We start from the raw sequence: 26,539 nt of genomic DNA, 5'->3' as shown, positions 1-26,539 counted from the left end.
CTATGCCAGGTGTTTTAGTGGATTGTAAACTTAAATGGTACATAGTTTCTATGCTTAGGCATTTATAGTTTAATAGGGAAAATAGGACAAAACATTATTACAATTTACATAGTGTGGTAAGAAAAGTGCCCGTGGTACAGTAGGGAGAGCAATAGTATCAAGTGAGGGAAGGACAGGAAATACTTTATGTGGGAGATGTCATTTGAGATGGGCATTGAAGGGAAGATGGGATCATGACAAACTGAGTAGCTGTAGGGAGAGAGAACATTCCAAATGTGAGCAAAGGCATTTGGCAAAAGCAAGTTTGGCTTGGTTTGGATAGAGTACATTTGTAGGGCAGCAGTGGGAGGTAAGGATGAGGAGATATATTAGTACCATAATTATGGAAAGCCTTAATACTATCCTTAATACAGTATTTCCTTGTTTATTTCTTGTCTAAATATAGGATGAATAAAGTGAATTTCTCTGTTCTTTAAAATTTCATGTTTAGCTCTTGATGTGTGTATGTTTCCTTTTTTCAAAATTTGTATTCTTTTCCCTTAATTTGATGTGATTTCAGGTCCAGGAAAAAGGGTCTGAATCTACCGTTAAATATGACTCCAGCACAGATTTTCCAGGAAAAACTGCAGTGTTTTTTAGGTCAGCCGGCCTCTTTGGAAGCAAAAAAAGAAATGGGCTCAAAATACAAACAGTTTACAGGTGTGTTACCTATGTATGGTCGACACATGTATCGGCTTAATTAATATAAAGCTTATGGTATTTTAAAAAGCTTTTAAGTACCCACACATATATTAATGCTTTGAAGTAATAAGCTTATCAAAAATAAAATTTTGCTATTTATTCTTAATAATGGGAGCATCCCAAACTGATGCAGTTCAAAATACAATGTTCAGTATCTGAATGATATTCTGATTTTCCATACATAGCCTTTCTTTATACTAGTGGTATTTTGCTGCATTTAGATTGTTTTCTTTTGCAGTCGTAGAATCGTAGAATCTCAGATGTCAAGGGGTACTTAGAACCTCTTGCCTAATGCATAAATCATAGAGTTGTTTTTTGCTTTTAATTTGAAAAGTTCTGAGTGGTATTATAAAAAAATAATATAATATTACATGTAATACATGGATTTACCCAGGAGCCCTATAAAATTCGTCTGTTTTAAAGAGGGGGAAATTTAGACAAAAAGTAATGAAGTCTGTTATTTAAAGTCATATATTTAATGATAAAACCAGGATAGCTGTTTTCTTTTATTAGTGCTTGTCTCCATTAAGGAGTGAGACTTCTCTAGATTCCTAGAGCTTATTAATTATAACTTCTCTTTCTGGAAAGAATTCATAATACTTGGAAATCAGACTGAAAATTTCTTTGATAATTTTCTGTCAGGTTTTTTTTTAAGTAAATGAAAAGATAATGTATCTACATGAAAGTCGATTTTGAAAAAAAGGACTAAAAAATTCCCAGTCTGAACTTCCAGTTCTGGCAATATATTGTTTCAGATGATCTGAAAACTCTCCTACAATAAATACATAGATACAGTGTGTTTCTAGATAAAATATAAAGATATGCATTTAAAGGCTAAGATTTAAAGAAAGTAAGGGAAATTTCCAGGGGTCAGAAAGAAAGAGAAAAAGTCAATGGATTCCACCCCTAGGTATTTACCCAAGAAAAATAAAAACATAGGTCCACTGAAAAACCTGTATATTGAATGTTCTTAGCAGCTTTTTCATAATAGCCAAAAACTTGAAACAACCCAAATGCTTATCAACTTGTGGATGGAAGAACAAATTGCAATTTATCTGTACAATGGAATAATAATTAATAAAGAGTAGCAAACTACTGATAACATGCAACAACATGGATGAATTGAAGAACCATTATGCTGAATGAAAGAACTCAGAAATAAAACTACACACTGTGTGATTCCATTTATGTGATTTTATAAAAAACAACACTATAGGGACAAGAAACAGATCAATGGTTACATGGGAGTAAGGGGGGAATTGACAACAAAAGGGTATAAGAACTTTTTTGGAGTGATGAAAATGTCAAAATTCATTGAACTGGGGACTTCCCTGGTTGTCCAGTGGTTAAGACTCTGCACTCCTAGTGCAGGGGGCCCAGATTCCATCCCTGGTCAGGGAACTGGATCCCGCATGCCACAACTAAGCCACGTGCCGCAGCTAAGACCTAGTGCAGCCAAATAAATATTTTAAAAAACAGAAAACAAACAAAACTCATTGAACTGTACACTTAAAAAGGATAAATTTTAGTGTATGTAAATTATGCCTCAACAAACTGATTTAAAAACAAAAAACTCAGCAGATGGTTAGTGAACTGGAAAATGAATTTGATCTATCTCTGTATATATACACACACAAAAAAATATATATAGAGAGATAAAAATGTATAGATATAAAGAAAAGAGTTGGAAAATATGAAAGAGAAGTTAAGCTTTGTATAGAATGTTGTGGAAGACACAACATATGTGTAATAGGAGTTTCAGTAGAGCCACACCAAATTCTGGATAGTGACTACCTCTGGAGAGAGGAAGTGAAATATGATTGGTACCTAAGGAATTTCAGCTGTATTTGCAACATTCTTTTTTAATCTAAATTGAATGTAGGAAACATGTTAATATCAGACAAGGATGAAGTCAGTATGTGAGTGTTTTCATATTATATTCTATACCTTAAAATATGCTTAAAATATTTGGTAATATAAAAGTGCGTAAGTCTCCAATTCTGCCACCTGCGTCTCTGCATTTTGCCTTCTGGAACATGTCTCCATATGTACATACACTTATATAATTGAAGCCATACTGTATGACTATTTTGTATATTTCTGGGGGTTTTTTTAGCTTCACAAGTCCTTTTTATTATAAAAGTACTGTGATGGACTATTATGAAAAAGAAAATAATTACTCTCTCACTGCCTTCATGTAATGTTGTATATTATTTTGGAGTCTCTCTTGACATTTTATTTTTCCCATTAATATTTTTTCTTTTATTATTATTTTTGAGTCACAACTATATTCCAAGAATCTTTTATTATATAATTGTTATTACAGTATCTTGTATAATTTTGGAAAAGTCTTTGTGATCTGATTACCTATAATCTTAAAAGTAAGAGAATCTTTATTAAGTTTCTGTCTAGAAGTTTGGGTGTTTTGCATGTCAACCAATATGTTCATTTTTGGCAATCAGCTTTTTCAGATACGAAATTTTATCCTACAAAATAACATGAAAAGTATAATATAAATTTTAACTACTTTACCTAATTTTGTATTTGCTAGATCCCATTGAAGAAGAAGATGCAGATCTGCTATTTGGTTCTGTGCAGGAAGTACTGAAAGCAGCAGTTATGGCTGATGCAGATATTCTTTCAGAGACATTCCAGCTTCTGATAAACTCTGCCAAGGACTTCAGTCAGAGACTGTGGGGCTTAGTGCCGGTTGGCTTGTATCTTCCAGCTCCTCCATTATATTGTCCTCAGCCAGCTATTCTTAGTGAAGTAAGCTTAGTGCTTAATCTTTTAATTAATTTAAAGTTGATTTTGTCCAATTTTTAAAATAATCAACTTGATAATAATCATCAAGTTAAAAATGCAGGCTCTGAAGCTAACTTCTGGATTCCAGCTTTGCTGTTTATTTATTGTGTAATATTGGGCAATGTACTAAACTGATGTTTAAGTTTCCTTATCTGTAAAATGAAGATGATGATAGTACCTCTGACAGCATTATTGAGAGTATTAAATGGGATATCCTGTAAAAGCTTTTACTTTAGGGCCTAGGACACATAGTAAGCATTCAATAAATGTTAAAATTATTTCAATGATAAAACAAAATTAAGAGATATTTCTCTGTATCCAGATTTTTAAAAAATAAGCATTTGTTTAGGGTAGCAAAAAGAATGTCAGAATTTAGAAGCCATACATTATTTTTTATTTATTTATTTATTTTTGGCTGCATTGGGTCTTCGTTGCTGCGTGCGGGCTTTCTCTAGTTGTGGCGAGCAGGGCCTACTCTTCGTTGCGGTGTGTGGGCTTCTTATTGCGGTGGCTTCTCTTGTTGTGGAGCACGGGTTCTAGGTATGCGGGCTTCAGTAGTTGTGGCATGTGGGCTCAGTAGTTGCGGGTTGCAGGCTGTAGAGTGCAGGCTCAGTAGTTGTGGTGCATGGGCTTAGTTGCTCTGCGGCATGTGGGATCTTCCAGGACTAGGGCTTGAACTCGTGTTCCCTGCATTGGCAGGTGGATTCTTAACCACTGTGCCACCAGGGAAGTCCCAAGCCATACATTATTTTAGTCTTTTATTCATCTCATTGTCTGTGCCTCTTTTGAAAGACTTAGTTTGATTTTTCTTTGATTTGAAAGGTCATTTTTTTCTCCTATACTTTTCAATTGATAGTTCTGTCTTATAAGTAGCAATACTGTATTCCTCTCAGGAACTTTTCCTCTGCTCTTATTGAAAATCATAACATAGCTGGTTTTAGGATTTAAAGTGTTAATGTAAATTATTTACATTTAAATTGTTTTAATATTCAGTTAGCTGTTTAAATTGATTCTGGTATTGTTTCTTTACTACTTTTTCAGAATTAGCAACTTTTTTCTTTTTCTTTTTTTAGACTTATTTGCTGTATTCTCATTGTTATATTTCAAGTTACGTTTCAGTAGATTAAAATATTTCATTTGTTGATATTTCAGGTGTAATATATTACAAATGGAAAGAATAAGTAGTCCATGGTATTTCTCAGTAATTCCTCTTTCCTCTCATATCTGAGTCTTCAGTATGTTGGTTTAGGAGTTAGAAATAGCATTTAAGATATTTTTAGATATGCTGTGCTGATATTAGTTTGGTACCTATCCTTAGTAATACTTCATTTTATTATTTTTTAGTAAAATAATCTCCAGTGGCAGGATTTCTCTTAAATGTCCCTCTGTATCAGTTAGAACCCTTTGGGTTGTAAGTAACAGAAAACTTGGTACATATTGGCTGGCATAATTGAGAAGTCCAGTTATGTTACCAAAGACTTGGGCTCTTTCTTTTAGTTTGTTTTCTAAGGTGTCAGCTTCAGTTTAAGGCTGGCTCCCTTTGTGGGAGCAGAATGGCTGCCAGTAGCTTCTAAGGATACATTGTCCATGTCCAAAGGGAGTGGGAATGGGAGAAAGAAAAGTAGTAAAAAAGTATTTCTTTCCCAGCATTCCAAGCAAGAGTACTGAGAGTTACTCTTGTAAGACCGACTGAGGTCACTTCCCTGTCCTCGAATCAAACACCTTGGCTAGGGCTAATACAAAGTACTGCTTGGCAATTGACTAGGGCCTTCCTTGGCAGCTAGGGATATGGGATCAGCTCTCCTTGAATCATTTGGCTATGTAGGAGAGGGGCAGATACCCAAATAAAAACTGAATACTCTTAAGAAGTGGCAGTGGTAGGAGAAGGTTGGGGAAGCAAATGTTTACAGTATTCACATTATCTCATTCTCTGGGAAATTAATCTGTAGCTATTGACTTGAATTGTGTTTATTCAAGAAACATTTGTTGGATCCTACCACATATTGGAGTTTACTCTATGCACTATACGACAAGGCCTTTGCTCCTGGGTAGTTCTCAATAGTGTGGGAAACATACATAAATCAGCAAGAATAGATTAGTGAAAGCTATAACGGAAGTCTGAGCAAAGACTCATAGTAGCACAGAATGGGAGGGCTTCACAGAGGAGGTGACATTGAAATATAATGGAATTTTTCCAGGAAGAGGAAGGGAAAAGTCATTCTTTTTGAAAGGAGCTTTCTCTGTAACATTCCACCCATGGAGTCCGGGGTGATGGCTTCAACTGTTGTAGCCGAAGACTTGGGATTAGGGTCAACTTACCCCTTTACATTGTTTGAGGTGAGAGAAGTGTTTCCCTGACACTAGAAATAGCTATAGTTAATCTCTGAGGCCATGTCTCAAAACTTCCTTTATAAATGTCCAGGAGTATTCTACTTTGAGAAGCACTGTCTTTATTTTCACTTTAACATTTTAAGTTTCTGTTTTACTAGCTACTAAAATTGTTATTGTTTCTTTTTAGGAAGATGGTGATGATCTACTTTTAAAAGCTGAAAAAGATAATCGCCAAAAGGTGTCTGGAATCCTTCAACGTGTTCTCTTGCTTTTCCGGGCAGCTCGGTGTTCTTTTCCTGTAGCACAGTGGTACATCTTGCAGTTGAGATGGGCAAGAAAAGTCATGCAGAAGGTATGGAAATGTCCTAGTCACTTATGTGCTATTGAAATAGGGAAGAACCGTTTGTATTCTATTACAAGTTAATCACTAAAGGTTTATTGCTTCTAACCTTAAATTACACATAACGGCCCATCTTTGGGAACCCTGCTTCCCTGGTAATGAGCATTAAGCTAAAATACCTCTTTTTAGCTAACAGGAAACGTCCTGACCAGGCCCACCTGTGAATGACTGCAGGGAGGAAGAAATTAACACATGCCCTCCAGAGGCTGATGGGAACCAGGAAGTGTTTGACTTTACTCCCTCCCCTTTTAGTAAAAAAGGAGCCTGAATTCTAACTCAGGCAAGATGGTTCTTTGTGGCATGAGCCCACCATCTTCTCGGTTTGCTGGCTTTCCGAATAAAGTCGTTATTCCTTGCGCCAAGAACTCATTTCTCGATTATTGGCCTGTAGTGCAGCAAGCAGTATGAGCTTAGACTCGGTAACAGTGTGGTAAACAATTTAAATATACTAATATTTATTAATATTTATAATTGTGATATTTTCCCAAGGAGTCCTGCCCTATAAATCCATAAATTTCAGGCTTATTTATAGTACGAAACCTGCTTCTCAAAGTAGAATACTCCTGGACATTTATAAAGGAAGTTTTGAGGCATGGCCTCAAACGCGGGCTTCTCATTGCGGTGGCTTCTCTTGTTGTGGAGCACAGGCTCTAGGCACGCGGGCTTCAGTAGTTGTGGCTCATGGGCTCTAGAGCGCAGGCTCAGTAGTTGTGGTTCATGGGCTTAGTTGCTCCGCAGCATGTGGGATCTTCCCGGACCAGGTATTGAACCCGTGTCCCCTGCATTGGCAGGCGGATTCTTAACCGCTGTGCCACCAGGGAAGCCCCTATGTATAAGTTTTTGTGTAGACACATGTTTTTCATCCATGGGTCAAACTGCACCAATAATTGCAAGGTAGGTAGCCAAAAGATACAGATGAAATGTAGTGAACTCTGGAATTGCATACACTGCTCCAAGTCTTTTCTCACTGTAGAAGAATGTGTCCTGGTTCTTTTTTAACGTCATGACACAAAAGGGAACTATTTCAGTTATTTAACATCTCCTTTTTATATCTCTCTAATTATATAGCTTGGGTAACATTTTCCAGGGGTCATACTCCATAAATCCATACATTCTAGATTTGTTTCTAATAACCAGCCTAGACAGACTCTGTACATCTGGTAAATACCATTAATTCGTTTGACAAGAAGTCTGTCCTTAGCATGCTTACAAGGGGATTTGACTAGATCATGTCTTTCTGGAAGTGAATAGTAGAGGGAGAAAATAGATTACAAGCCTACTGCTAATCCTTTTCTTCCCAGGTTTATGTCTCTTAGATCCCTTTTCTTTTATTCTTTTTTTTTAATAAGTTTATTTTTATTTATTTATTTTTGGCTGCGTTTGGTCTTTGTTGCTGCATGCCGGCTTTCTCTAGTTGCGGCGAGCGGGGGCTACTCTTCTTTGCAGTGCACTTGCTTCTCATTGCGTTGGCTTCTCTTGTGGAGCACGGGCTCTAGGTGTGTGGACTTCAGTAGTTGTGGCACACGGGCTCAGTAGTTGTGGCTCACGGGCTCTGGAGTGCAGGCTTAGTAGTTGTGGCGCACAGGCTTAGCTGCTCAACAGCATGTGGGATCTTCCCGGACCAGGGCTCGAACTCGTGTTCACTGCATTGTCAGGCAGATTCTTAACCACTGTGCCACCAGGGAAGTCCCGCTTTTCTTTTATTCTATCACAGTTTCCTTTTAACACACAGTAGTTTCATTTATTTTCTATTCTTGATTTGTTAGAGAGATTAGGTAGTTGGTCCTGAACTATATTTTGGATTTGTCTGTCATTTTTTCATTTAGTGTCATTTAAGTTGTTCCACTTTCTTTTTATTTTCTATAAGCTGGTAATTAATCTATCCTCATCAAAGTAGACAGATGTGATTAAATTCAGGTTAACATTTTCTTATAATTGAATCCTTCATAAGTGGTATTGTATACTTCCCCTCTGCAGCATATCATGTTGCACATACGTCTTTTTCTTTCACTTTTCATGATATGAGATGGATCAATGAATTTGGGTCATGTTCCACCCACTATCATGTTGTCCATCAACCCATCAATTTTTTACCTAATTTAGCATTTATTGATGATCCTCGCTAGAGTCATTTTTTTATTAGGAGTTGCCAAATGATGACTTTATAATTCTGTCACTTACAGATTAGTTTTTTAAAGTTTTGTATGTAGATATACCTTTTTCTGTATTAGTTTTTAGGTAATGCACATAGGTAGAGTTAGATACTTAAGTTTATTTTCTTTACTATTCCTTTGGGGAAAGTCAGGGGAAATAGCATTAAATTCTTTTTATACAGAACTTTTTAGGCAAAACTGAGTGACAAGAGAGGTTAATTTGGCTAGAACCTTTTTTTTTTCCTTTGAGATTTAGCCTAGTGAATTTGTTGAGTTAAATTTGTGAGCTAAGTTTCTGAAAGTACAAGTGATTTCAGGGATATTTTCTTACATTGTATGGGAACCATGCTGTGTTTTCCACTCTTTATGGTTTATCTTACCTGCCTTGTTTGTTGCTTTATAGTTTCCTTAAAAATTGACTTATATGACTGGTAATTAACATATTCTTTCTTTACTTTCAGATTCGAATGAAAGGATCCCTTCCTTCATTGAGTCCTTTCCCTCAGTCGTTACTTAATTTCTGTAAAGGAGGTGTAGCATTCTTTCGACCCGGGACAACTGGAGACCACAAGCTTGATGAAGTGTCCATTAAAGCAATAGGTTTGTCCAAAATGAGCTGTTTGCTTATAAATTAGGCCTAAATATTAGTAATGATATATTTTACATTTGATTCGGGGAAGTTTCATGTAACAATACTGTGCTGATAATGAAAAGACCGTATGTGTATGTTGCCACCATGGAAATATGTCTGAGGGAATTACCTGGTGGTCCAGTGGTCAAGAATCTGCGCTTCCACTGCAGGGGGCACAGGTTTGATCCCTAGTTGGGGAACTAAGATCCCGCGTGCCTCGTGGTGCGGCCAGGGAAAAAGAAAAAAAAAAGGAAATATATCTAAGATACATTAGGTGAAAAAAAAGAGATAGTTGCAAAACTGTATATACATAGTATGATTTTATATATCTTTGTGTACCTGTATTACTTTTAATAAAAAAATTGTTTTATATTGGAAATTATATTTCTAATATTGAAAATTTTTTTAACTTAAATGCCTATTTTTTTTTAATACAAATTTATTTATTTTTGGCTGTGTTGGGTCTTTGTTGCTGTGCTGGGGCCCTCTCTAGCTGTGGTGAACGGGGGCTACCCTTCATTGCAGTGCACGGGCTTCTCATTGTGGTGGCTTCTCTTGTTGTGGAGCACAGGCTTTAGGCACGTGAGCTTCAGCAGTTGTGGCACATGGGCTCAGCAGTTGTGGCTCGTGGACTCTAGAGTGCAGGCTCAGGAGTTGTGGCACATGGGCTTAGTTGCTCTGCGGCATGTGGAATCTTCCCGGATCAGAGCTCGAACCTGTGTCCCCTGCATTGGCAGGCGGATTCTTAACCACTGTGCCACCAGGAAGTCCCTTAAATGCCTATTAATAAGTGATTTTCCAAATAAATTAACAATATGGTATTAAGTAGAGCTATGTGTATTGGCTTTGAAAAATATCTACAATATACTCTAAGTTTAAAACAAGTAAACTACCAATAAATAGAGTAGCTTATTTACTCTATAAAGTGTTTTTAATATTTTCATGTGAGTATGACATGTATGAAATATTCTGGAATAATATGTGTAAAAATTCTGTAAGGATCTCCACAACTTTTATATAAAGTATTGAGTATGAGCATGTTTCTTTTGTAATCAACAGTATAAAGACATTTATTTTGGGAAAAAAAAACCAACAGTTGTTATAATATTAATGTATATACTCATACAGTCTTCTTTCATATTTCCATTCCTGATTTAGGTTGCTTCAGAGAACTTTGTGCTTTGTGTTGGATGCTGCATGTCCGTGATAAGTTATCCTATAGTTGCAGGCAATATCAGAAGGCAAGGGAAAATGTGGAGGGAAAAAAGGTATCAATTACACAGGAATAAGAAAAATAAATATTACTTGGGAAATAATTGCTTGATCGAAGAATCTAGTCTATCTGTCTAAAGTGAAAAGGAAATGATATTTTTCAATATCCATTTAGGACCTCGAAGTGAAGTTTGATTCTTGTATGGTTGAGCACTGTCTCAGTGCAGTGGAATGGGCTTGTAGAATGCTACCGTTCTCTCGGTTTTCCAATATTGAAGAACTTATTCAGGATCTAATTTTGAGCCTCATTGGAGAACTGCCACCAATCAGAGAGGTAATGTAAATGTAGGTGAAAATAAACTAAATCAGAATCAGAGACTTTAAAGAATTTTAATTTTATTTATAATTAAGAATGATGCTCATAAAACTCATTTTTAAATTTTTCTGAAGGTAGCAGAAATTTTTGTGAAAGCGTTTCCCAATCCTGAGGACATAAGGGTTCCTGTAAGAGAAAAATATCACTCTCTTCAACAGAGACTCAGACACTATGTTGTGAAAGGTATTATTTGTCATTTCTTAGATATCTGATAGATAAATTGCTGAAGATTCTCATTTTGTTTTGAAAGCATTTATTTTCTAGTGCTTATGTTTTTATGCATTTCTCTTTGGAGATAGGAGTATGAGAAGTCAGAAGCACTTCCCCATTACGGAAGCACCAATTCTGTTGCTTTGGAACCAGACAAAGCTGACTTCATGTCATGGCTCTGTCAGTTAGTAACTGTGTGACCATAGGCAAGTTGCTCCGTATCTCTGAGCCTCTTTTCCTTATTTGTAAAATGAGTATATTAATACTTCTTTATGAATATGTATTGAAAGAGGATTAAAAAAGATAAAATATATAAAATGAATATATAGTACTTTGTATAATCAGATATTTTATTGAAAACTAGTATTCTCCTTTTATGGTTATTTATGCTCCTTATTTTATGCTATGCATTCAAGATGACCTTGTGAAAATTTTTTTTTATTGTGGTAAAATATAATATAAAATTTACCATTTTTAAGTGTACAGTTCAATGGCATTAAGCACAGGCATACCTTGGAGATATTTCAGGTTTGGTTCCAGACCACCATAATAAAGTGAATAATGCAGTAATGCAAGTCATATGAATTTTTTGGTTTCCTAGTGCATATAAAAGTTATGTTTGCAGTATACTATAGTCTATTAAGTGTGCTCTAAAAAAAGGCAATGTATATACCTTAATTTAAAAAGTACTTTATTGCTAAAAAATGCTAACCATTATCTGAGTCATAATCATAAGCAAGTCATAATCTTTTTGCAGTAGTAGCATTAAAGATCACTGATCACAGGTCCACAAAACAAATCTCATAATAATGAAAAAGTTGAAATGCTGTGAGAATTAGCAATATGTGACACAGAGACATGAAGTGAGCAAATGCTGCTGGAAAAATGGCACCAGTAGACTTGCTTGAAGGTTGCCCCAAACCTTCACAGATATTGCAATTTGTAAAAAATGCAATATCTGTGAAGTACAATGAAATGAGGTATTCATAATGTAGAAATTTTTAAAGAATTCAGATTACTCTCTGTTTTAGAACTATAGTTATTTAAGTCTAGTAATATCCTATGATGTACATTATTGCATTAATGTACTTACATTGTATTTATATTTTTTCAGACTTTTTTGAAATCTCTAAAATGTCATGTTTATGTATTAATGATACTTAAAAATTTTTATGCAGGCAGTCTTGAAAAACCTCCCTTTCTATTGTTTTCTGTTACTTGAAGTCAGAAAGGTGTTTTTGTTTCTTTGGCTAAAATTATACTTATTTTCTCTTGTGTGCCACTCTGTGGGAGTGAGAAGAATGTTAGTGATTCTTTCTCTAATTATCAGATTTTTGAACCAGTTAAATTGCTTCTAAATTTTTTGTTTTCCAGGGCATACTTTTTTATGGAGTCACTTTTATTGTTCTTTAATGGACCTTTTCTAGCTTCTCCTGTTCTACCTTAAAAATATGGACCATACCTTTCTAACAGATATTGAAAAAAAGCATGATCTGTAAGATTGTAGAACTAAGCCTTAGCCATCAGTTAGATTTCATGTTCCCAGGGGGGACCAGAATTGCGTCCCCTTATGTCTTGAGTTGAAACATTTTAATGAACTTTAAGGCCTTTTGTTCTTTTCTTTCTAGGTCCCCAAACTCAGGAAATGATGTCTGTTATCATGCATTCTATCCATAAAGTGAGGGTGAAAGCTCTGAAACGTGTGCAGAGAAATATAGGTTCTTTTGAGATGAATATATGGGAACCAACTGAAGAAGAAAAACCGGCTGAGGTTCTAGGTTTTGACAAGTTTTCCTTGGGAACTAGTTTGAGCAGGAGCACACTCACAGAACCAGGGAATTCTGTGGTCCACAGTGATGCAGATACAGCTGATACTTTCTCAGAAGCTTTGTTGGCTGGAGAAAAAAGTAGGATACATTTGTCTCAAAGGTACAATTGAGATCTTGTAATAGAAAGCATTCACTTCCTTTGGGAACAAAGTACGTTCAGTATTTTCATGCAACTGATTTTTATTTCCAGTAACCTCACTGATTGTATTATTACCACCCTCCATACCCACAAGAATGTTAGGAGTGTAAGATGAGACTGTTGAAAATCCATTTAAAATATTACTGAGATACAAAATAATTTTGCCACCTGAAGGTATAAAATAAAATGAGTAGATGAAATTCTAGAGTTCACTGGAGGACTTTTAGTTCTTTCAGCTATCTTAGACTTAAATAGTTCAGGATTATTTGGTTAGCTATATTATTTTTGGAGTTTCCAGGGAAGGAATTTGCAAATTCATCTTTTTTTTTCTTTTTGCATATTCATCTTTAAAGCTTGTCTGTAAATTGTTGAGAAATTCTTGCTTATCAGTTAAACCTCTGTTACTTTGACTTAAGCAGATTTTTTTCTTTATAATTCAATATCTACAATGCAGTTTATCCTTCTCATGACTGAAAGACTATATAATCAACCATAATCTTGCTTAAGTGAAATAATATCATCTACTTCAAACATCTGCTTAAACTGTATCTGGTAGTATCATAAATGATGTGCTTGTTTCACCAAACAAATTCAGTGTTAGCACAGGAATACCTTGGAGACTGCTTATTTTGTATTCTTAATAGGAAGAGACATGGCGGCTTCAGCCCAGGTGCCTAACTGGAAGCTTTCTTTTATTGAGGGAACTAAGGATCTGTGTTCTGCCCTAAGAACCATGTTGAAAGGAAACAGATTTAAAAGTAATTATGGCTGGTAGTTAGGTGCCTGCCCAACAGGTTAATAGCAGCAGAAAGTGTTTAGAAAAATACCCAACTTTTGTGTGGTAAAGAATCCTGAGGGCAGTCCTGCTTCTTGCATGTCATACAGGGAAGCTGAAAGGGGTAGATGCAAGAGAGAAACAGAAAACTGTAAACTGTGATGTGTATTGGTGGCTTGTGATTTTTTATTGACTTTGTATAGTATTTCTAAATTCTGACCTGTTAGAGGACCTTTTTTTTTTCCCCAGAAAAAGTCATGTTTTTTTTTAATAGTGAAATTTCTGTGAACACATTTTAATCTTTTTTAACATAAAATTTCCCTTTTGATATTAATCTGTTATATTTTTTGGACTCAGAATGTTCAGCTCGAGTGAATACTTAGAGATCTTTGCCCCTTAATTGAAAGATAGGTTATCAAGGCATCAAAAAACAAGAGATATGACTTAACCAGCAGAGAGAATTTTTATTGTCAATGCTAAGATCATTTTTAGTGATTAAATGCTAAGATCACTTTTAGTGATTAAATGATTAAAAGATCATTTTTAGTGATTAAATGATCTTTTTAAATTTTATTTTGCTATAGAAATGCCCCAAATCACATGGAATTAACATTGAGTGGTGAGCCCAATGGAAAAAAGAAAATATGTAATCAGAAGGAAAACCCTAAAAGAAAAGAAGATCATGAAAAGTTGTTACAAAATGCACTTCCTGTAATAGGTGTTTGGGAATTTGAACGTGACGATGATGAATATATTAAATTCCTTGAACTCTTCTTGAGTTATGTTCTTGAAAGAGACCTACTTGGTTCCAAGGATGCTGGCATTCCATTTCTAACTAGCTTTTCTGGACATCTTAGAGAACATGAACTTAATTCTTTACTTTTTGATGTACATACAACATTAAAACGACGTCAGGGCAAAACCAAAAGCCAGAATGTATTTAGAGCTGGCTCTTGCTTTGTTGTTGCTCCTGAGTCGTATGAGTATGAAAAATCAGAAAACCAGACACTTTCAGCTTCTGTACTGGTTAATCAAGGGATCAGGCCTTTTTTAGAGAACCCTTTGAATGAAGTCAGTAAAAATGAAGGGAAGAGTGGGTTGTTTGGTTTAAAACAGAAGTCATTTTACAGAATACAAGATGACAACGCAGAGAAAACTTTAATACAGAGATGGTCAAACCATAGTTTTTACACTCCCAAGTCTGTTGAAACTAAAAGATGTATTTTCAAAGCAATTCAACGCAATGATATTAACCCTCGAGAAGATCTTCCTCTAGCACTAAATAACACATTTGGCAGTATAAGAAGGCTGTTGGAATGGATGATAAGATGGTCTGATAGAAGACTGCTCTGTGATTTTGGTTTCACTGCGTCATCCTGTGAGTACAGTCCCGTCATTCGTGTAAAGACCTCTACAGCTGCCATTCTTACATCATTGTGGCTTTTGAAACAACCCTATTTTGCTACATATAAGGCAAAAAATGCCATTATTAAGGTAAATACTTGAATTGTTAATTACATACAAATGAGAATTCTCATTTTAGATTAAAGCTATATTTATATTTCCTGATATAATAAAGAATCACTAAGTAACAAAGTTAATGACAATGCTGATTATAACCTGTATCACCTAATTTTTTAAAGTGGTTCCTTTAATTCTTAAAAATGATAAATTAGGGTTAAAGTGCTTTCAGAGAGGCTGTGAGGTTTTGAGGTTTCATATGTGTTTATAAAAAGGAAGAAGAGAGAGTTCTCTGGTGGTCTAGTGGTTAGGATTTGGTGCTTTCACTGCCGTGGCCCGGGTTCAGTCCCTGGTTGGGAAACTGATATATCCTGCAAGCTGCGTGGCGTGGCCAAAATAAAAAAAAAAAAAAAAAAGAGGAAGAAAAAGGAGATAATTTTAAGTGATATTACAAGTGGTATTACATTTCTGTTATTTCTTTTTAAAGTTTTAGGGTTTTGTTCAGATGAGGAAGAACTAGGCAGCTGTCCAGTTTTTATTACTGCTATCTCATTGTATGTATTAGGGGATCATCTATTCTTATACTATCTGGCAGATGAGGTTGGAGGACCAAACCTAGAAAGGCAGATGGATATCAGTAGAGAAATTAATGCTTATGGGCTATTCTTTCTTTTTTTTTTTTTTGCGGTACGCGGGCCTCTCACTGTTGTGGCCTCTCCCGTTGCGGAGCACAGGCTCCGGACGCGCAGGCTCAGCGGCCATGGCTCACGGGCCCAGCCGCTCCGCGGCATGTGGGATCCTCCCAGACCAGGGCACAAACCCGTGTCCCCTGCATCAGCAGACTTTCAACCACTGTGCCACCAGGGAAGCCTGGGCTATTCTTTCTTTTCTCTACCCAGTGACAAGTAAAAGGCTGCTCTTTCAACCTAACTGTTTGCAAGGCAAGTATTTTTTTCATAAATATCTTTTGATTGAGTACTTGCTGTTGTACTCCAGAAAAAGATGGAGGTGAATTTCTTGGAAAACAAATTTCTATATGGTAAAGTAGTTGGGACATGGACTTTTTTTTTAATATTTGGAGAATTCCAATAGTACCTAAATTTGTTCTTTTTTTTTCAGTTTTATTGAGGTATAATTCAAATTTGCTTTTGTTTCCTTTGCTTTTGGTGTCAAATCCAAAAAATCATCATCAAGGAGCTTTAACTGCCTGTCTTTTCTTCTAGGAGCTTTATAGTTTCAGGTCTTACTTTCAAGTCTTTAATCCATTTTGAGTTAATTTTTGTGTTGGCTTCTATGTTGGCTACATAAATATTAATTGATGTTATATATTCTTGATGAATTGGCCCCTTTATCATTATATAATGAGCTTCTTTGTTGTTATAGTCTTTGGCTTAAAGTTCGTTTTGTCTAAATATAGCTACCCCTGTTTTCCTTTGGTTTCTGCTTGCATGGAATACTTTTCCATCTCTTCACTTTCAGTATGTGTGTGTCTTTAAAGCTGAAGCGAGTCTCTTGTAGGCAGTATACAGTTGGGTCTTTTTTTAATCCATTCAACTACTCCATGTCTTCTGATTGGAGAATTTAGTCCATTTACCTTTAAATCAATTATAGATATGTATGGATATGTATGGGCTTAATACTGCCATTTTGTTAATTGTTTTCTGGTTGTTTTGTATTTCCTTTGTTCTTTTCTTCCTCTCTTGCTGTTTTTTTTTTTGTTTGTTTTTGGCCATGCCACATGGCTTACAGGATCTCAGTTTCTTTCCCACCCAAAGATTGAATGCAGGCCACAGCAGTGACAATGCAAATCCTAACCACTAGGCCACCAGGGAACTCCCTCTTCCTCTTTTGCTCTATTCTTTGAGATTTGAATATTTTCTGTAGAGGTATGCTTGGATTCCTTTTAAAAAATCTTTTGTGGGTTTTTTGTTCACTTGTTTACTATAGGCTTTTGCTTTGTGGTTACCATGAGGCTTATACTGAAACAAGTTATATTCGTAATAGTCTGTTTTAAGCTGATAACTTAGCTTCGAATGCATACAAAAGCTCTGCATATTTATTACACTACCCCCTCCCTGCATTTTATATTTTTGATGTAACAATTTATATCTTTTTACATTGTATATCCATTAATAAATTATTGTAGTTATAGTTATCTTTAATACTTTTGTGATTTATTCTTCATAATAGAGTTATGAGTGTTTAACCCACCACCATTACAACACTAGAGTATTCTGAATTTAACTATATATTTACCTTTACCAATGAGTTTTATACTTTCGTATGTTTTTCTGCTACTAATTAGCATCTATTTGTTTCACCTTGAAGAACTCTTTTTAACTTTTCTTGTAAGGCTGGTTTAGTGGTCATGAACTCCTTCAGCTTTTGCTTGTCTGGAAAACTATCTTTCCTTCAATTCTGAAGGACAACTTTGCTGGGTAGAGTATTCTTGGTTGGCAGTTATTTTCTTTCAGCACTTTTAATATATCATGCCATTCCCTTCTGGACTACAGAATTTCTGCTGAAAAATCTACTGATAACATTATAGGGGTTCCTCTATATGTAACAAATTGTTTTTCTTTTGCTGCTTTTAAGATTCTCTCCTTGTTTTTAACTCTTGTCTCTTGGTGTAGGTTTCTTTGAATTTATGTTATTTTGAACTTTCTGGGCTTTCTGGATCGGATGTCTGTTTACTTACCCAGGTTTCAGTAGTTTTCAGCCATTATTTCTTTGAATAAGCTTTTTGCCCCTTTCTCTCTTTCTGGAACCTCTGTAATGCATATATTGGTCCCTTAAGTTATCTGCACTCTTTTAATCTTCTTCCTTCTTGCTTCTTTGATTCCACTGCCCTATTTTTGAGTTCTCTGCTCCTTTTTTCTGCTTGATTTAGTCTGTTACTGAATCCCTTCAGTGACTTTTTCAGTTCAGCTATTGTGTTCTTCAGTTCTAATTTACGTTTTGTACTTTTTTTGTATTTTCTGTCTCTTCCTTGAAAGTGTCACTTTGTTCATGCATTGTTGGCCTCATCTCAGTGATTGTTATTTTAGATCTCTATCAGGTAAATCACTTATCTCTTTCATTAAGATCTGTTTCTGGAGATTTATCTTATTCATTTGTTTGGAACATATTCCTCTGTTTCTTTATTTTCTTTGAGTCTCTTTGTTGGTTTCTGAGCATTAGGTAAAATAGCCACATTGTCCAGTCTGAACAGAGTGGTCTTATGTAGGAGATGAACCTCATCAGTTAGCTTGGCTTGAGCTTTTGGTTGTCTCTGAAACCTTTGTGATTATCTAAGCCTCCTTTGTTCTTCGTGATTCCTAGTAATTGAGGTTATGCGAAGACCTGTCAGTGTCCCAAAGGGGTAGATCACATTTAGCACCAGATGCAGGCTGATTGGAAGCCAGACCCTCAGACAGCATGTGGCAAAGTATGTAGTTAAGCCCTTCTTGGGGAGTAACCGGGAGATGGGTATTTTTGCCTGCTCCCTGTGGTCTGGGCCCATGTGTATAGCCATTGTGGGTATTCCTGCACCCATTAAGAACTGCTTCTTTGTTTGCTACAGTCCTGTAGGACTTGTGAATACAAGCCGTACTGGCTATCAGAGGCAGGTGGTCCAGGGACCTCCCCCTCAGTCAGCAGCTGCAAAAACTGGGGCAACATATGCGTGTACAGGCTCCTTCTAGGGAGGTACTGATGACTTGGAGCAGGCTAGATAGAGAAGATAGAGGAGGTGTCCTTTGGCTTTCCTGGTGTCTGGGGAGGGCTGGAGCCAGGCACGGGATCCCCAGGCAGCAGCTTACAAAGTATGCAGATGGACTTATTCCAGGGGAAGACTGGGAGATGGCTGTTTTTGCCTGCCCCTCTGTGCTAAGCCCTGTGGGGATAGCTGCAGTGGAGTGCTCACACACTTGTTAATAACTGCATCTTTGTTTGCTATAGTTTTGTGGTTTCATGGATACAAGATTCTTTGGCTCTCAGAGCTAGGTGTTTTGGGGGCCTGATTCTCAAGTAGGAGTCTTAAAAGTCTGGGCACTAAATGTAGGGTCGAAACCCTTTGCTTTTTAGAAGCTGGAAGTTAGAAGTTCCCTCCTGCTTGTAGGGCGCTGTTCCAGGGTTGGGGTTTAGGGTCAGATTGTGTTTCAGCCTTAACTGCCTGTTTCAACATGTGTTTTCTTATTCCCCTGATGTGTAGGAGTCACTCAGTGAGTTTCTGGATTTCTTTCAGTGGTAATTTTCTGTGTGTAGTTGTACATTCAGTGTGTCTGTGAGAGGAGGAGAATTCAGGAGCCTCCTGTGTTGCCATCTTGGTCAACACCCCTCCACACTTTTTAATTCTTCGTTTATTCTATTTTGAATTGCCTTCATTTTAAACTAGTTTATTCTGGGTTGAAGAAATTTTGTTGTTTTATGTTTTCTTTTTGTGTTTTTTTTTTCCTTTTTTTTAGATCAGTTTCTGTTATTGTAAGGTAGTTTAGAAGATACTGTGATATTTGTTGTCATGGAAATTTTTAAGTGTTTCTAGGTGATGCATACCTAAATTTCTAAGTAAAACAAAAGAGGTACATCCCTTGTATTTTTAGCTGCATATATTTTTGCCCACTATGTCATTTTGAAATAATTACTAAATGTCTTTATAACTGTAAAGAGAGTGAAATGAAAGCAACTTTACATTTTTATTGCTATTGTTCTGTGGCCTGAAAACACTGGTGATATACCTTTCAAGTTTGTAAGGCTGATTTCTTTTGAATACTCTTTAGGTAGTCAAGCTTATTTTTTCTAGGTGGAATAAAGACAGTCATTGCTTCAGCATCAAATATTGAGTATTAGAAATGCAGTAAATACTTGGTAAATGAATAAGAGACTTAATCAGGAGAAGTTCTGTAGAAAGTATTAATAATCTAAAAATATAATGAAAAGTAAGGGATTCAGTAATGAATATTAAGTACTATAAATGGTTTGTTTTAGGTGCTAGAGAATAATTACCCTGAGCCTCAGAATGGACCCAATATAGAGAGTGATTATAAAACAGATGCTGGTTGTTCTGTTGCAGTATCCACTCAAGGTGGGAGTGAGGAAGGAAATGATCAGAATGAATCTTGTCAAAGTATCTTGAAGTAAGTTGCTGATTATACCTTCCTTTTCAAATACCTTGTTTGATGGTGTTTGGGCTTAAAGGAGAATTGAACCCTTGAAGGTTAAAGAAATGAGCATTTCTTTGAACTAGAGAAGCAGTAAGCAAGTGCTTTCTGAAGTACTTTAACAATTCATTACAAATTTTGTTTCTTTACGTGTTGGTCTAGCTTATATCTTGTAAGAGAGGAGCTAATTCATCCCAAGAGATCCCTTTATTATGTTCATTGATTTCCTGTGTCAGAGGAAGTTGAACTAATCATCTCATCCATTTTTCCATATTAAGTAATACTACAAGTAATGTATCTTTGAATACTAAAGCTGAAGCCTTGGTAGCAGGAAGATTCCTTTGTGAGAACGGCAAATTTAGAAAAGTCGAAATTATTCTAATCCTTTGAGTAAATAAAAATGGGACATTCAATTACTTATTGAACAACCTTTTGTTAAGCTTCTGGTATTTGCCATACATGGTTAAAAAACAAACTTTATAAATACGAAAGCTTAGTTTGTTCTTTTTCAATAAACTGAATCAATTGAAAGCAAGCTCTTTGTTCCCAAGAATGAGTTATAATTTTAGCTGCTTAATTTTTGTCAGTAGAATGCCAACTGAAGTAAAAAATCCCGAAATAAAAGGAACCAATGATGAAATTATTTCTGTCACTGATGATACTGAAAAAGTGTTTGTAGATATTGAGGAGGATCTTTTAGAAGTAGAAACATTTGCACAGGAGGAAATGGATATATACCCATCAGACTATGAAGGTCAGTTCATTTAGCTAATCTTTTTGGTTGACCTTACTAATTTGATATTGGTGAATGATTATCTGAGATAACTTAGTCTTACATCTAAATTAGCATGTTTATAATAGCCTAAAGCCAAATATTTAAAGAGTATTTAATATTTATGAAACGTTAAGCATATTAACTTATAACCTGAATATACAATTTTGAGGCCTTTTGCCTTGCTGTGTAATTATTATGGGTCTCCTCATTGCTGTGAACCAATTTTATGAACCTTTCCTTGGCAGTCTTCTTTAAAACAGAAACTCTCAGAGCTTTATATGGAGTTATACACACTGATATGAGGCCTCTCAAGGCTCACCTGTGATTCACTTGATGAAGAGGGGTTGTCTCTAGGTGTTTAAAGATATTTTTGTAAGGAGGATAGAAAATGTTTCTGCCATTATATTGTTTCCTATAATATTTCTGAACATTCTAAAAAGAAAATTGATTATTTTTCAAAAGGTCAGTTTTCTCTTCCTTCTTGTTTCCGTGTAGAGGATGCCAAAGAATCTGTTGGAATTGTTAAAAGTCCCAGTATTGCGTCTTACATGCAGATGCAGACTTTACCACAGCATTTAGAAGAAGTAAGTCTATAAGTAGTGGATAAAGTTACTTAAATTATGCTATGGTAACAGTATAGTGTTTTTTTCAATATATCCAACCAAGGCTATTCTCTCTTAAAAGTGTACTGTGGATTGTAGAGGGTAGCCATGTAGCATTTTTCTTTCACTGAAATTCTATAATTAGTTATATGTCTAATAATTTCAGGCAATGAAATGTTAATTTCATAAACTGCTGTAATAAATTAATGTAATCAAGAGTGATGCAAGTGTTCCACATTCAGAATGTATAATTCAGCAGTAATGTGCAGTTTTTACACATACATGCACTTTTATGTATTACTTCTTTTCTCAAAACCCTATACTCTGGATTTCCAGGTAGAACACAGACATCTCTAATTATTGAAACAATTACTTTAAGAAGGATGTTTTTTTTTTTTTCTGATATTCTAGTTGTTTTCACAGCGTACAGTTGGCCCTTGAACAACATGGCAGTTAGGGGCTTTGACCCCCATGCAGTCAAAAATCCTCATCCATTCATCCCTTAGTATTCATGGAGGATTGGTTCCAGGACCTGGCGCGGATTCAACCAACCCCAGATGGTGTAGTGTATTTACTGAAAAAATCTGCATATAAGTGCACCCCCTTAGTTCAGACCAGTGTTGTTCAAAGGTCAGTTGTATTTACTTATGTAGTGATGTGTAATGTGTAGTGTGTGTAATTTAATTTACAAATACATTGTAAATACATTGTAAATGATTTCTAGTGACATTATTTGTCTTTGTAGTTTAATATGCTCAGTGGCTCAGGGTGATGGGCCAAAGGCATCACAACATAAAGGTCTAGTCAGAGCAGGACTGGGAGTACATTTTAATGTTTGGTTTCGCACTTGCTTTTAGACTGTTTTTATTCCAGGCAAATGGCTAACGTGAAACTCAAGATACCTAAGACAGTAATACCTGTTTGTTTCACCTATTTTCTTTTTGGGTACTATTAATTTTAACAGCATTCCACAGGAGAGGTTCAGTGTCCAAGGGAAGAACTGTTAGAGACATGTGTGGAGGAAAAATCAACTGAACAGAAAGGGTAAGGGGGAAAAAGTATGGAAAGCTTTCAGAGCTCATCTGGGATTCACTTGATGAAGAGGGTTTTTTGTTTTCCTCATCATTGACAATATATATTTTATGGTGATACTGTGTTCCTAGTGAAATTGTAACCTCAATTTAATAGTAATGGTAGTGATGATTTTTAGTAAATTCTATACTTCTAAATCTTGGTAGAGTGAAATAAATAATGATGTCTAAAATGCTTTTTGTTCTCCTGTCACTATCAACCTTAAAGTAAAATATAGCTATGAATATACCAGAGTTATTCAGCTGCTAATTAGGGTACTCCCTTTCCATACTAATTCCACTTTTCATGGGTCAAGTAAAGAATCATTATGAGTCATATATGTATAATCTTTCAGTGTTATGGTATGATTACTGCACACTCTGTCCATAGGGCTTTGATGGACACATACTCTGCTTGCTAGCTTATTATTTTGTGTGTGTGTGTGTGTGTGTGTGTGTGGTACGCGGGCCTCTCACTGTTGTGGCCTCTCCCGTTGCGGAGCACAGGCTCCGGACGCGCAGGCTCAGCGGCCATGGCTCACGGGCCCAGCCGCTCCGCGGCATGTGGGATCTTCCCGGACCGGGGCACGAACCCGTGTCCCCTGCATTGGCAGGCGGACTCCCAACCACCGTGCCACCAGGGAAGCCCGCTAGCTTATTATTGCTTCAAGGATAGCTGCAGGCAGTTTTCATTTGTTGCAGTTTGGGCATGATTTCTTAATTTTTAGAATTTTTGATGTTTTAGAATTTTAGAATTACCTCAGATAAGAGAGGCAACATAATTAGATTTTCTTTCTCTTCTTTTTTGTTGGGGTCTTCTGTGGATAATTAACAAAAAAATATGTTTAATGTCCTGTGCCTTTACAAGTAATATAGATATTTCTATTAATAAAAAGCTAGTCATTACAGTTTCAGATGTGATAATGGTCTCTGTAGTGTTCCTGAGCAAAGTGTCTGCTTCTTCCTAGGTAAAATTTGAGGTCCCAGCTAACTTCGTTTCTGCTCATTTTAGATTATATTATTTCTGTTGCCAAGCATTTAATAGTGTTCAAGTCGTATATTAAAGCCATCCAGACATATTCTTTGCTTTTGTTTGAATCTGTTACTATTGCTATAGAGACAGATGTAAATAGATTGTAATTATGAGCTAAGCATTACAGAAGATTAGAGGACGTTTAGACTCTTAGATTGTGGAGCATTAGATCACCTGGACCTTAGGTAATGCGAAGAATATCTTGCTTCCTAACTGATTATTAATCTCTAATTATAGTATGATCGAAGGCTTTATGGATCCAGAACACATCACTCCTCATTCATTTGGTGTAGATACAAGTTCAGAAGTTTCTAGGTGAGAATTTTTGCATGCTGTACCATATTGATATAATTACAAATAGATAAGAGAATGAAATGATGCCTGCTGTACCATTTTGAAATAATTACTAACATCTTGACCAAAAACTAAGAGAGTAAAAGATTTTCCTCTAACAGTTGTGTTTTAAAGACATGCAGGAACTATTTTAGAACAAGTCTTTTCTGGAAAAAAGAAGTAGTGGATATATTATTGAAAGATGTAGTTCTTGCTCATTTTCAGCCTCTAGCAGATCTCGAATAGCATATGAAATGCTTCTAATTCTCTCATAGAAAAGAGTCATCCAGTTGTCTTCTGTATTTATTTTACAGAAGTTGAACAGTGTTTAGTGTTTACAAATCGTGTTGAAATAGGAGAATGATATAGCACAAATTTGCTTTAAAAAAATTCTCCAGTATTAGACTTTATCTCCTTGTTACTTGTTGAAAGCAAAGGCCAATAAAGTTGTCTTAAAATAGGCAAGTCAGTTGTAACGCCTGTTTTTTATGGATTTCCCAAATATAGTTTTGTTATTAAGGTTGTGAGATGCTTGATAAAAGGCAAATGTTATTGCTAAAAGGGAGTGAATGTAAATCCAAATAAATATAAACACAGTTTAAGGTGTTATTTTCTTTATAGAGACAATGATCAGTTTATTTCGACATGATAGTGCCTGTTCCCTAATTTAGGTTATAAAATTGATTTGCTTGTACAACATTGAGTCCCTTCTATGTTTTAAGGAATCATCCCCAAACAATCATTTTATAAAACAAAACTTACTTTGATTTTTAACTTTTATTTCTAAATAAGCATTTTTGTTAGGGTTTAATTATTAATATCAACTCTCTGTTTGGAAATGAAATGTTCACAATACTGTTATTTCACATTTAATGAAGAACGACAGGAGTTTGCTCTATCCATGTTAGAATTAAACATTTTTTTAACCCATACTTTCCACAGTTTTCTTAAATCCATTCTGGATCATTAAATTTAGTCCAAGAAGTATATTCCTAAGCCAAATTACGTACTCTGTACACCTAATCGGAATGATTGCACAGGTCTCAAACTCAGATGCCTGTAGGGACCAGGCAAGTAAAATGAACGTGAGAACTGTCCTGTTATTGGTGTTATGGGTTGTAACACCATAGGGAGGGGACCATGGCTGACTAGACATTACATGTCCCTTAATTACAGCGTTTGGATGAATAACTGTGCTGATGACAAATGTGTCTGGGGGCTGAGGGATAGAGTGAGATTGGCTTTAGAGTTTAAATTTCCTGAAAACCTCCAGAAAGCTTTTAAAGTAGAATTAAAAAGTAGGATCAAAATACTCAGCTCATAGACATCTAATTTGTTTCTTTCTTGATTAATGTGTTTTTTATTTATATGCTTCCACATAGTGCACGGATCTCTGCATGTAAAGAGAAATCTTCCTCAGCTCCACGTTTGGTATCAAATAGAGTCACTGTTGCTTCACAAACACCTGGGCCAACAGCTCAGCCAACCCAGAGAAACGAACCCAGGGCTCAGTTATCACATTATTCCGATTCTGTTAGGGAAATGCTCCAAGATGAAATGTTTAGATTAGTTCAGGTAAGCACATCTTCATATAAACAAGTAAGTCTACACATGATATATATGTAAGGTTTTAAAATATGAACAAACTTCCAGAGACGGACAAGTTAAAATTAAATTGCAGGGCTTCTCTGCTTTGGGCACTCTTGCTTTGTTATTCAGAAGTCCTAACTCTAGGGACTAGAGTCTAGGCTGAGTTCCCTACTTCCCATGGCGACTTTTTTTTACTGAGCTCTTGGGGATGCAGAGCTGCTCACAAAAGTGAGGTGGGGGATAATCAAACCAGACCAGCGGCCCCTGCTCAAAGGTGCGCAAAGTTTATTTTCTAACACAGCCTGTCACATCACATTTATCATCCCCAAACCAAATGTTGGCTTGGTTTGAAATTGTCCGCTGCATTTTAAAGTATTGTTCACTTTGCCTTCCATCATCTTTTTCTCACCTGGTTATCCTTTCCTCTGTCTACCAACAATTTTTAAATATTTCCCTTTTCTATTTTATTCCTTAAACATTAATTTCCCTCAGATCTTCTCTTCTCTTCATGTGTTCTACATTCACTTTCATATCCTTTTTGTTTTTAATTGTACAATTTTCTTTTTTATTTATTTATTTTATTTTGCGCTGCGTTGGGTCTTAGTTGCTGTGCGTGGGTTTTCTCTCGTTGTGGCGAGCAGGGGCTACTCTTCGTTGTAGTGCGTGGGCTTCTCATTGCAGTGGCTTCTCTTGTTGCGGAGCATGGGCTCTAGGCACACAGGCTTCAGTAGCTGTGGCACGCGGGCTCAGTGGTTGTGGCTTGTGGGCTCTAGAGCGCAGGCTCAGTGGTTGTGGCTCACTGGCAGGCAGATTCTTAACCACTGCGCCACCCTGGAAGCCCTCATATCCTTTTATGTGATGCAGTATACCATTTTTTTTTTTTTTTTTTTTTTTTTTTGAGTTACACGGGCCTCTCACTGTTGTGGCCTCTCCCA

At 36.0% G+C, this 26,539-nt stretch overlaps 1 protein-coding gene across 1 annotated transcript in view; it reads left to right on the top strand.

Moving 5' to 3' along the window:
• The window catches only part of CPLANE1 (ciliogenesis and planar polarity effector complex subunit 1), a gene marked incomplete at its 5' end in the record, with an annotated part of 123,074 nt that overhangs the window by 23,233 nt on the left and 73,302 nt on the right, over positions 1-26,539 (top strand). Inside the window, 15 exons of the mRNA XM_082650872.1 lie at positions 560-699; positions 3,293-3,510; positions 6,065-6,229; positions 8,892-9,030; positions 10,220-10,329; positions 10,449-10,607; positions 10,724-10,832; positions 12,488-12,788; positions 14,187-15,096; positions 20,029-20,177; positions 20,789-20,955; positions 21,472-21,560; positions 22,543-22,622; positions 23,919-23,996; positions 25,397-25,589. Coding sequence (XP_082506998.1) covers positions 560-699; positions 3,293-3,510; positions 6,065-6,229; positions 8,892-9,030; positions 10,220-10,329; positions 10,449-10,607; positions 10,724-10,832; positions 12,488-12,788; positions 14,187-15,096; positions 20,029-20,177; positions 20,789-20,955; positions 21,472-21,560; positions 22,543-22,622; positions 23,919-23,996; positions 25,397-25,589 — 3,007 coding nt within the window. The remainder of the gene's footprint in view (positions 1-559; positions 700-3,292; positions 3,511-6,064; positions 6,230-8,891; positions 9,031-10,219; positions 10,330-10,448; positions 10,608-10,723; positions 10,833-12,487; positions 12,789-14,186; positions 15,097-20,028; positions 20,178-20,788; positions 20,956-21,471; positions 21,561-22,542; positions 22,623-23,918; positions 23,997-25,396; positions 25,590-26,539) is intronic.

The sequence above is a fragment of the Grampus griseus genome (assembly GCF_964374135.1).
Source record: "Grampus griseus genome assembly, chromosome: 3".
Classification (NCBI taxonomy): domain Eukaryota; kingdom Metazoa; phylum Chordata; class Mammalia; order Artiodactyla; family Delphinidae; genus Grampus; species Grampus griseus.
This window is presented reverse-complemented; position numbering and strand designations above follow the sequence as displayed.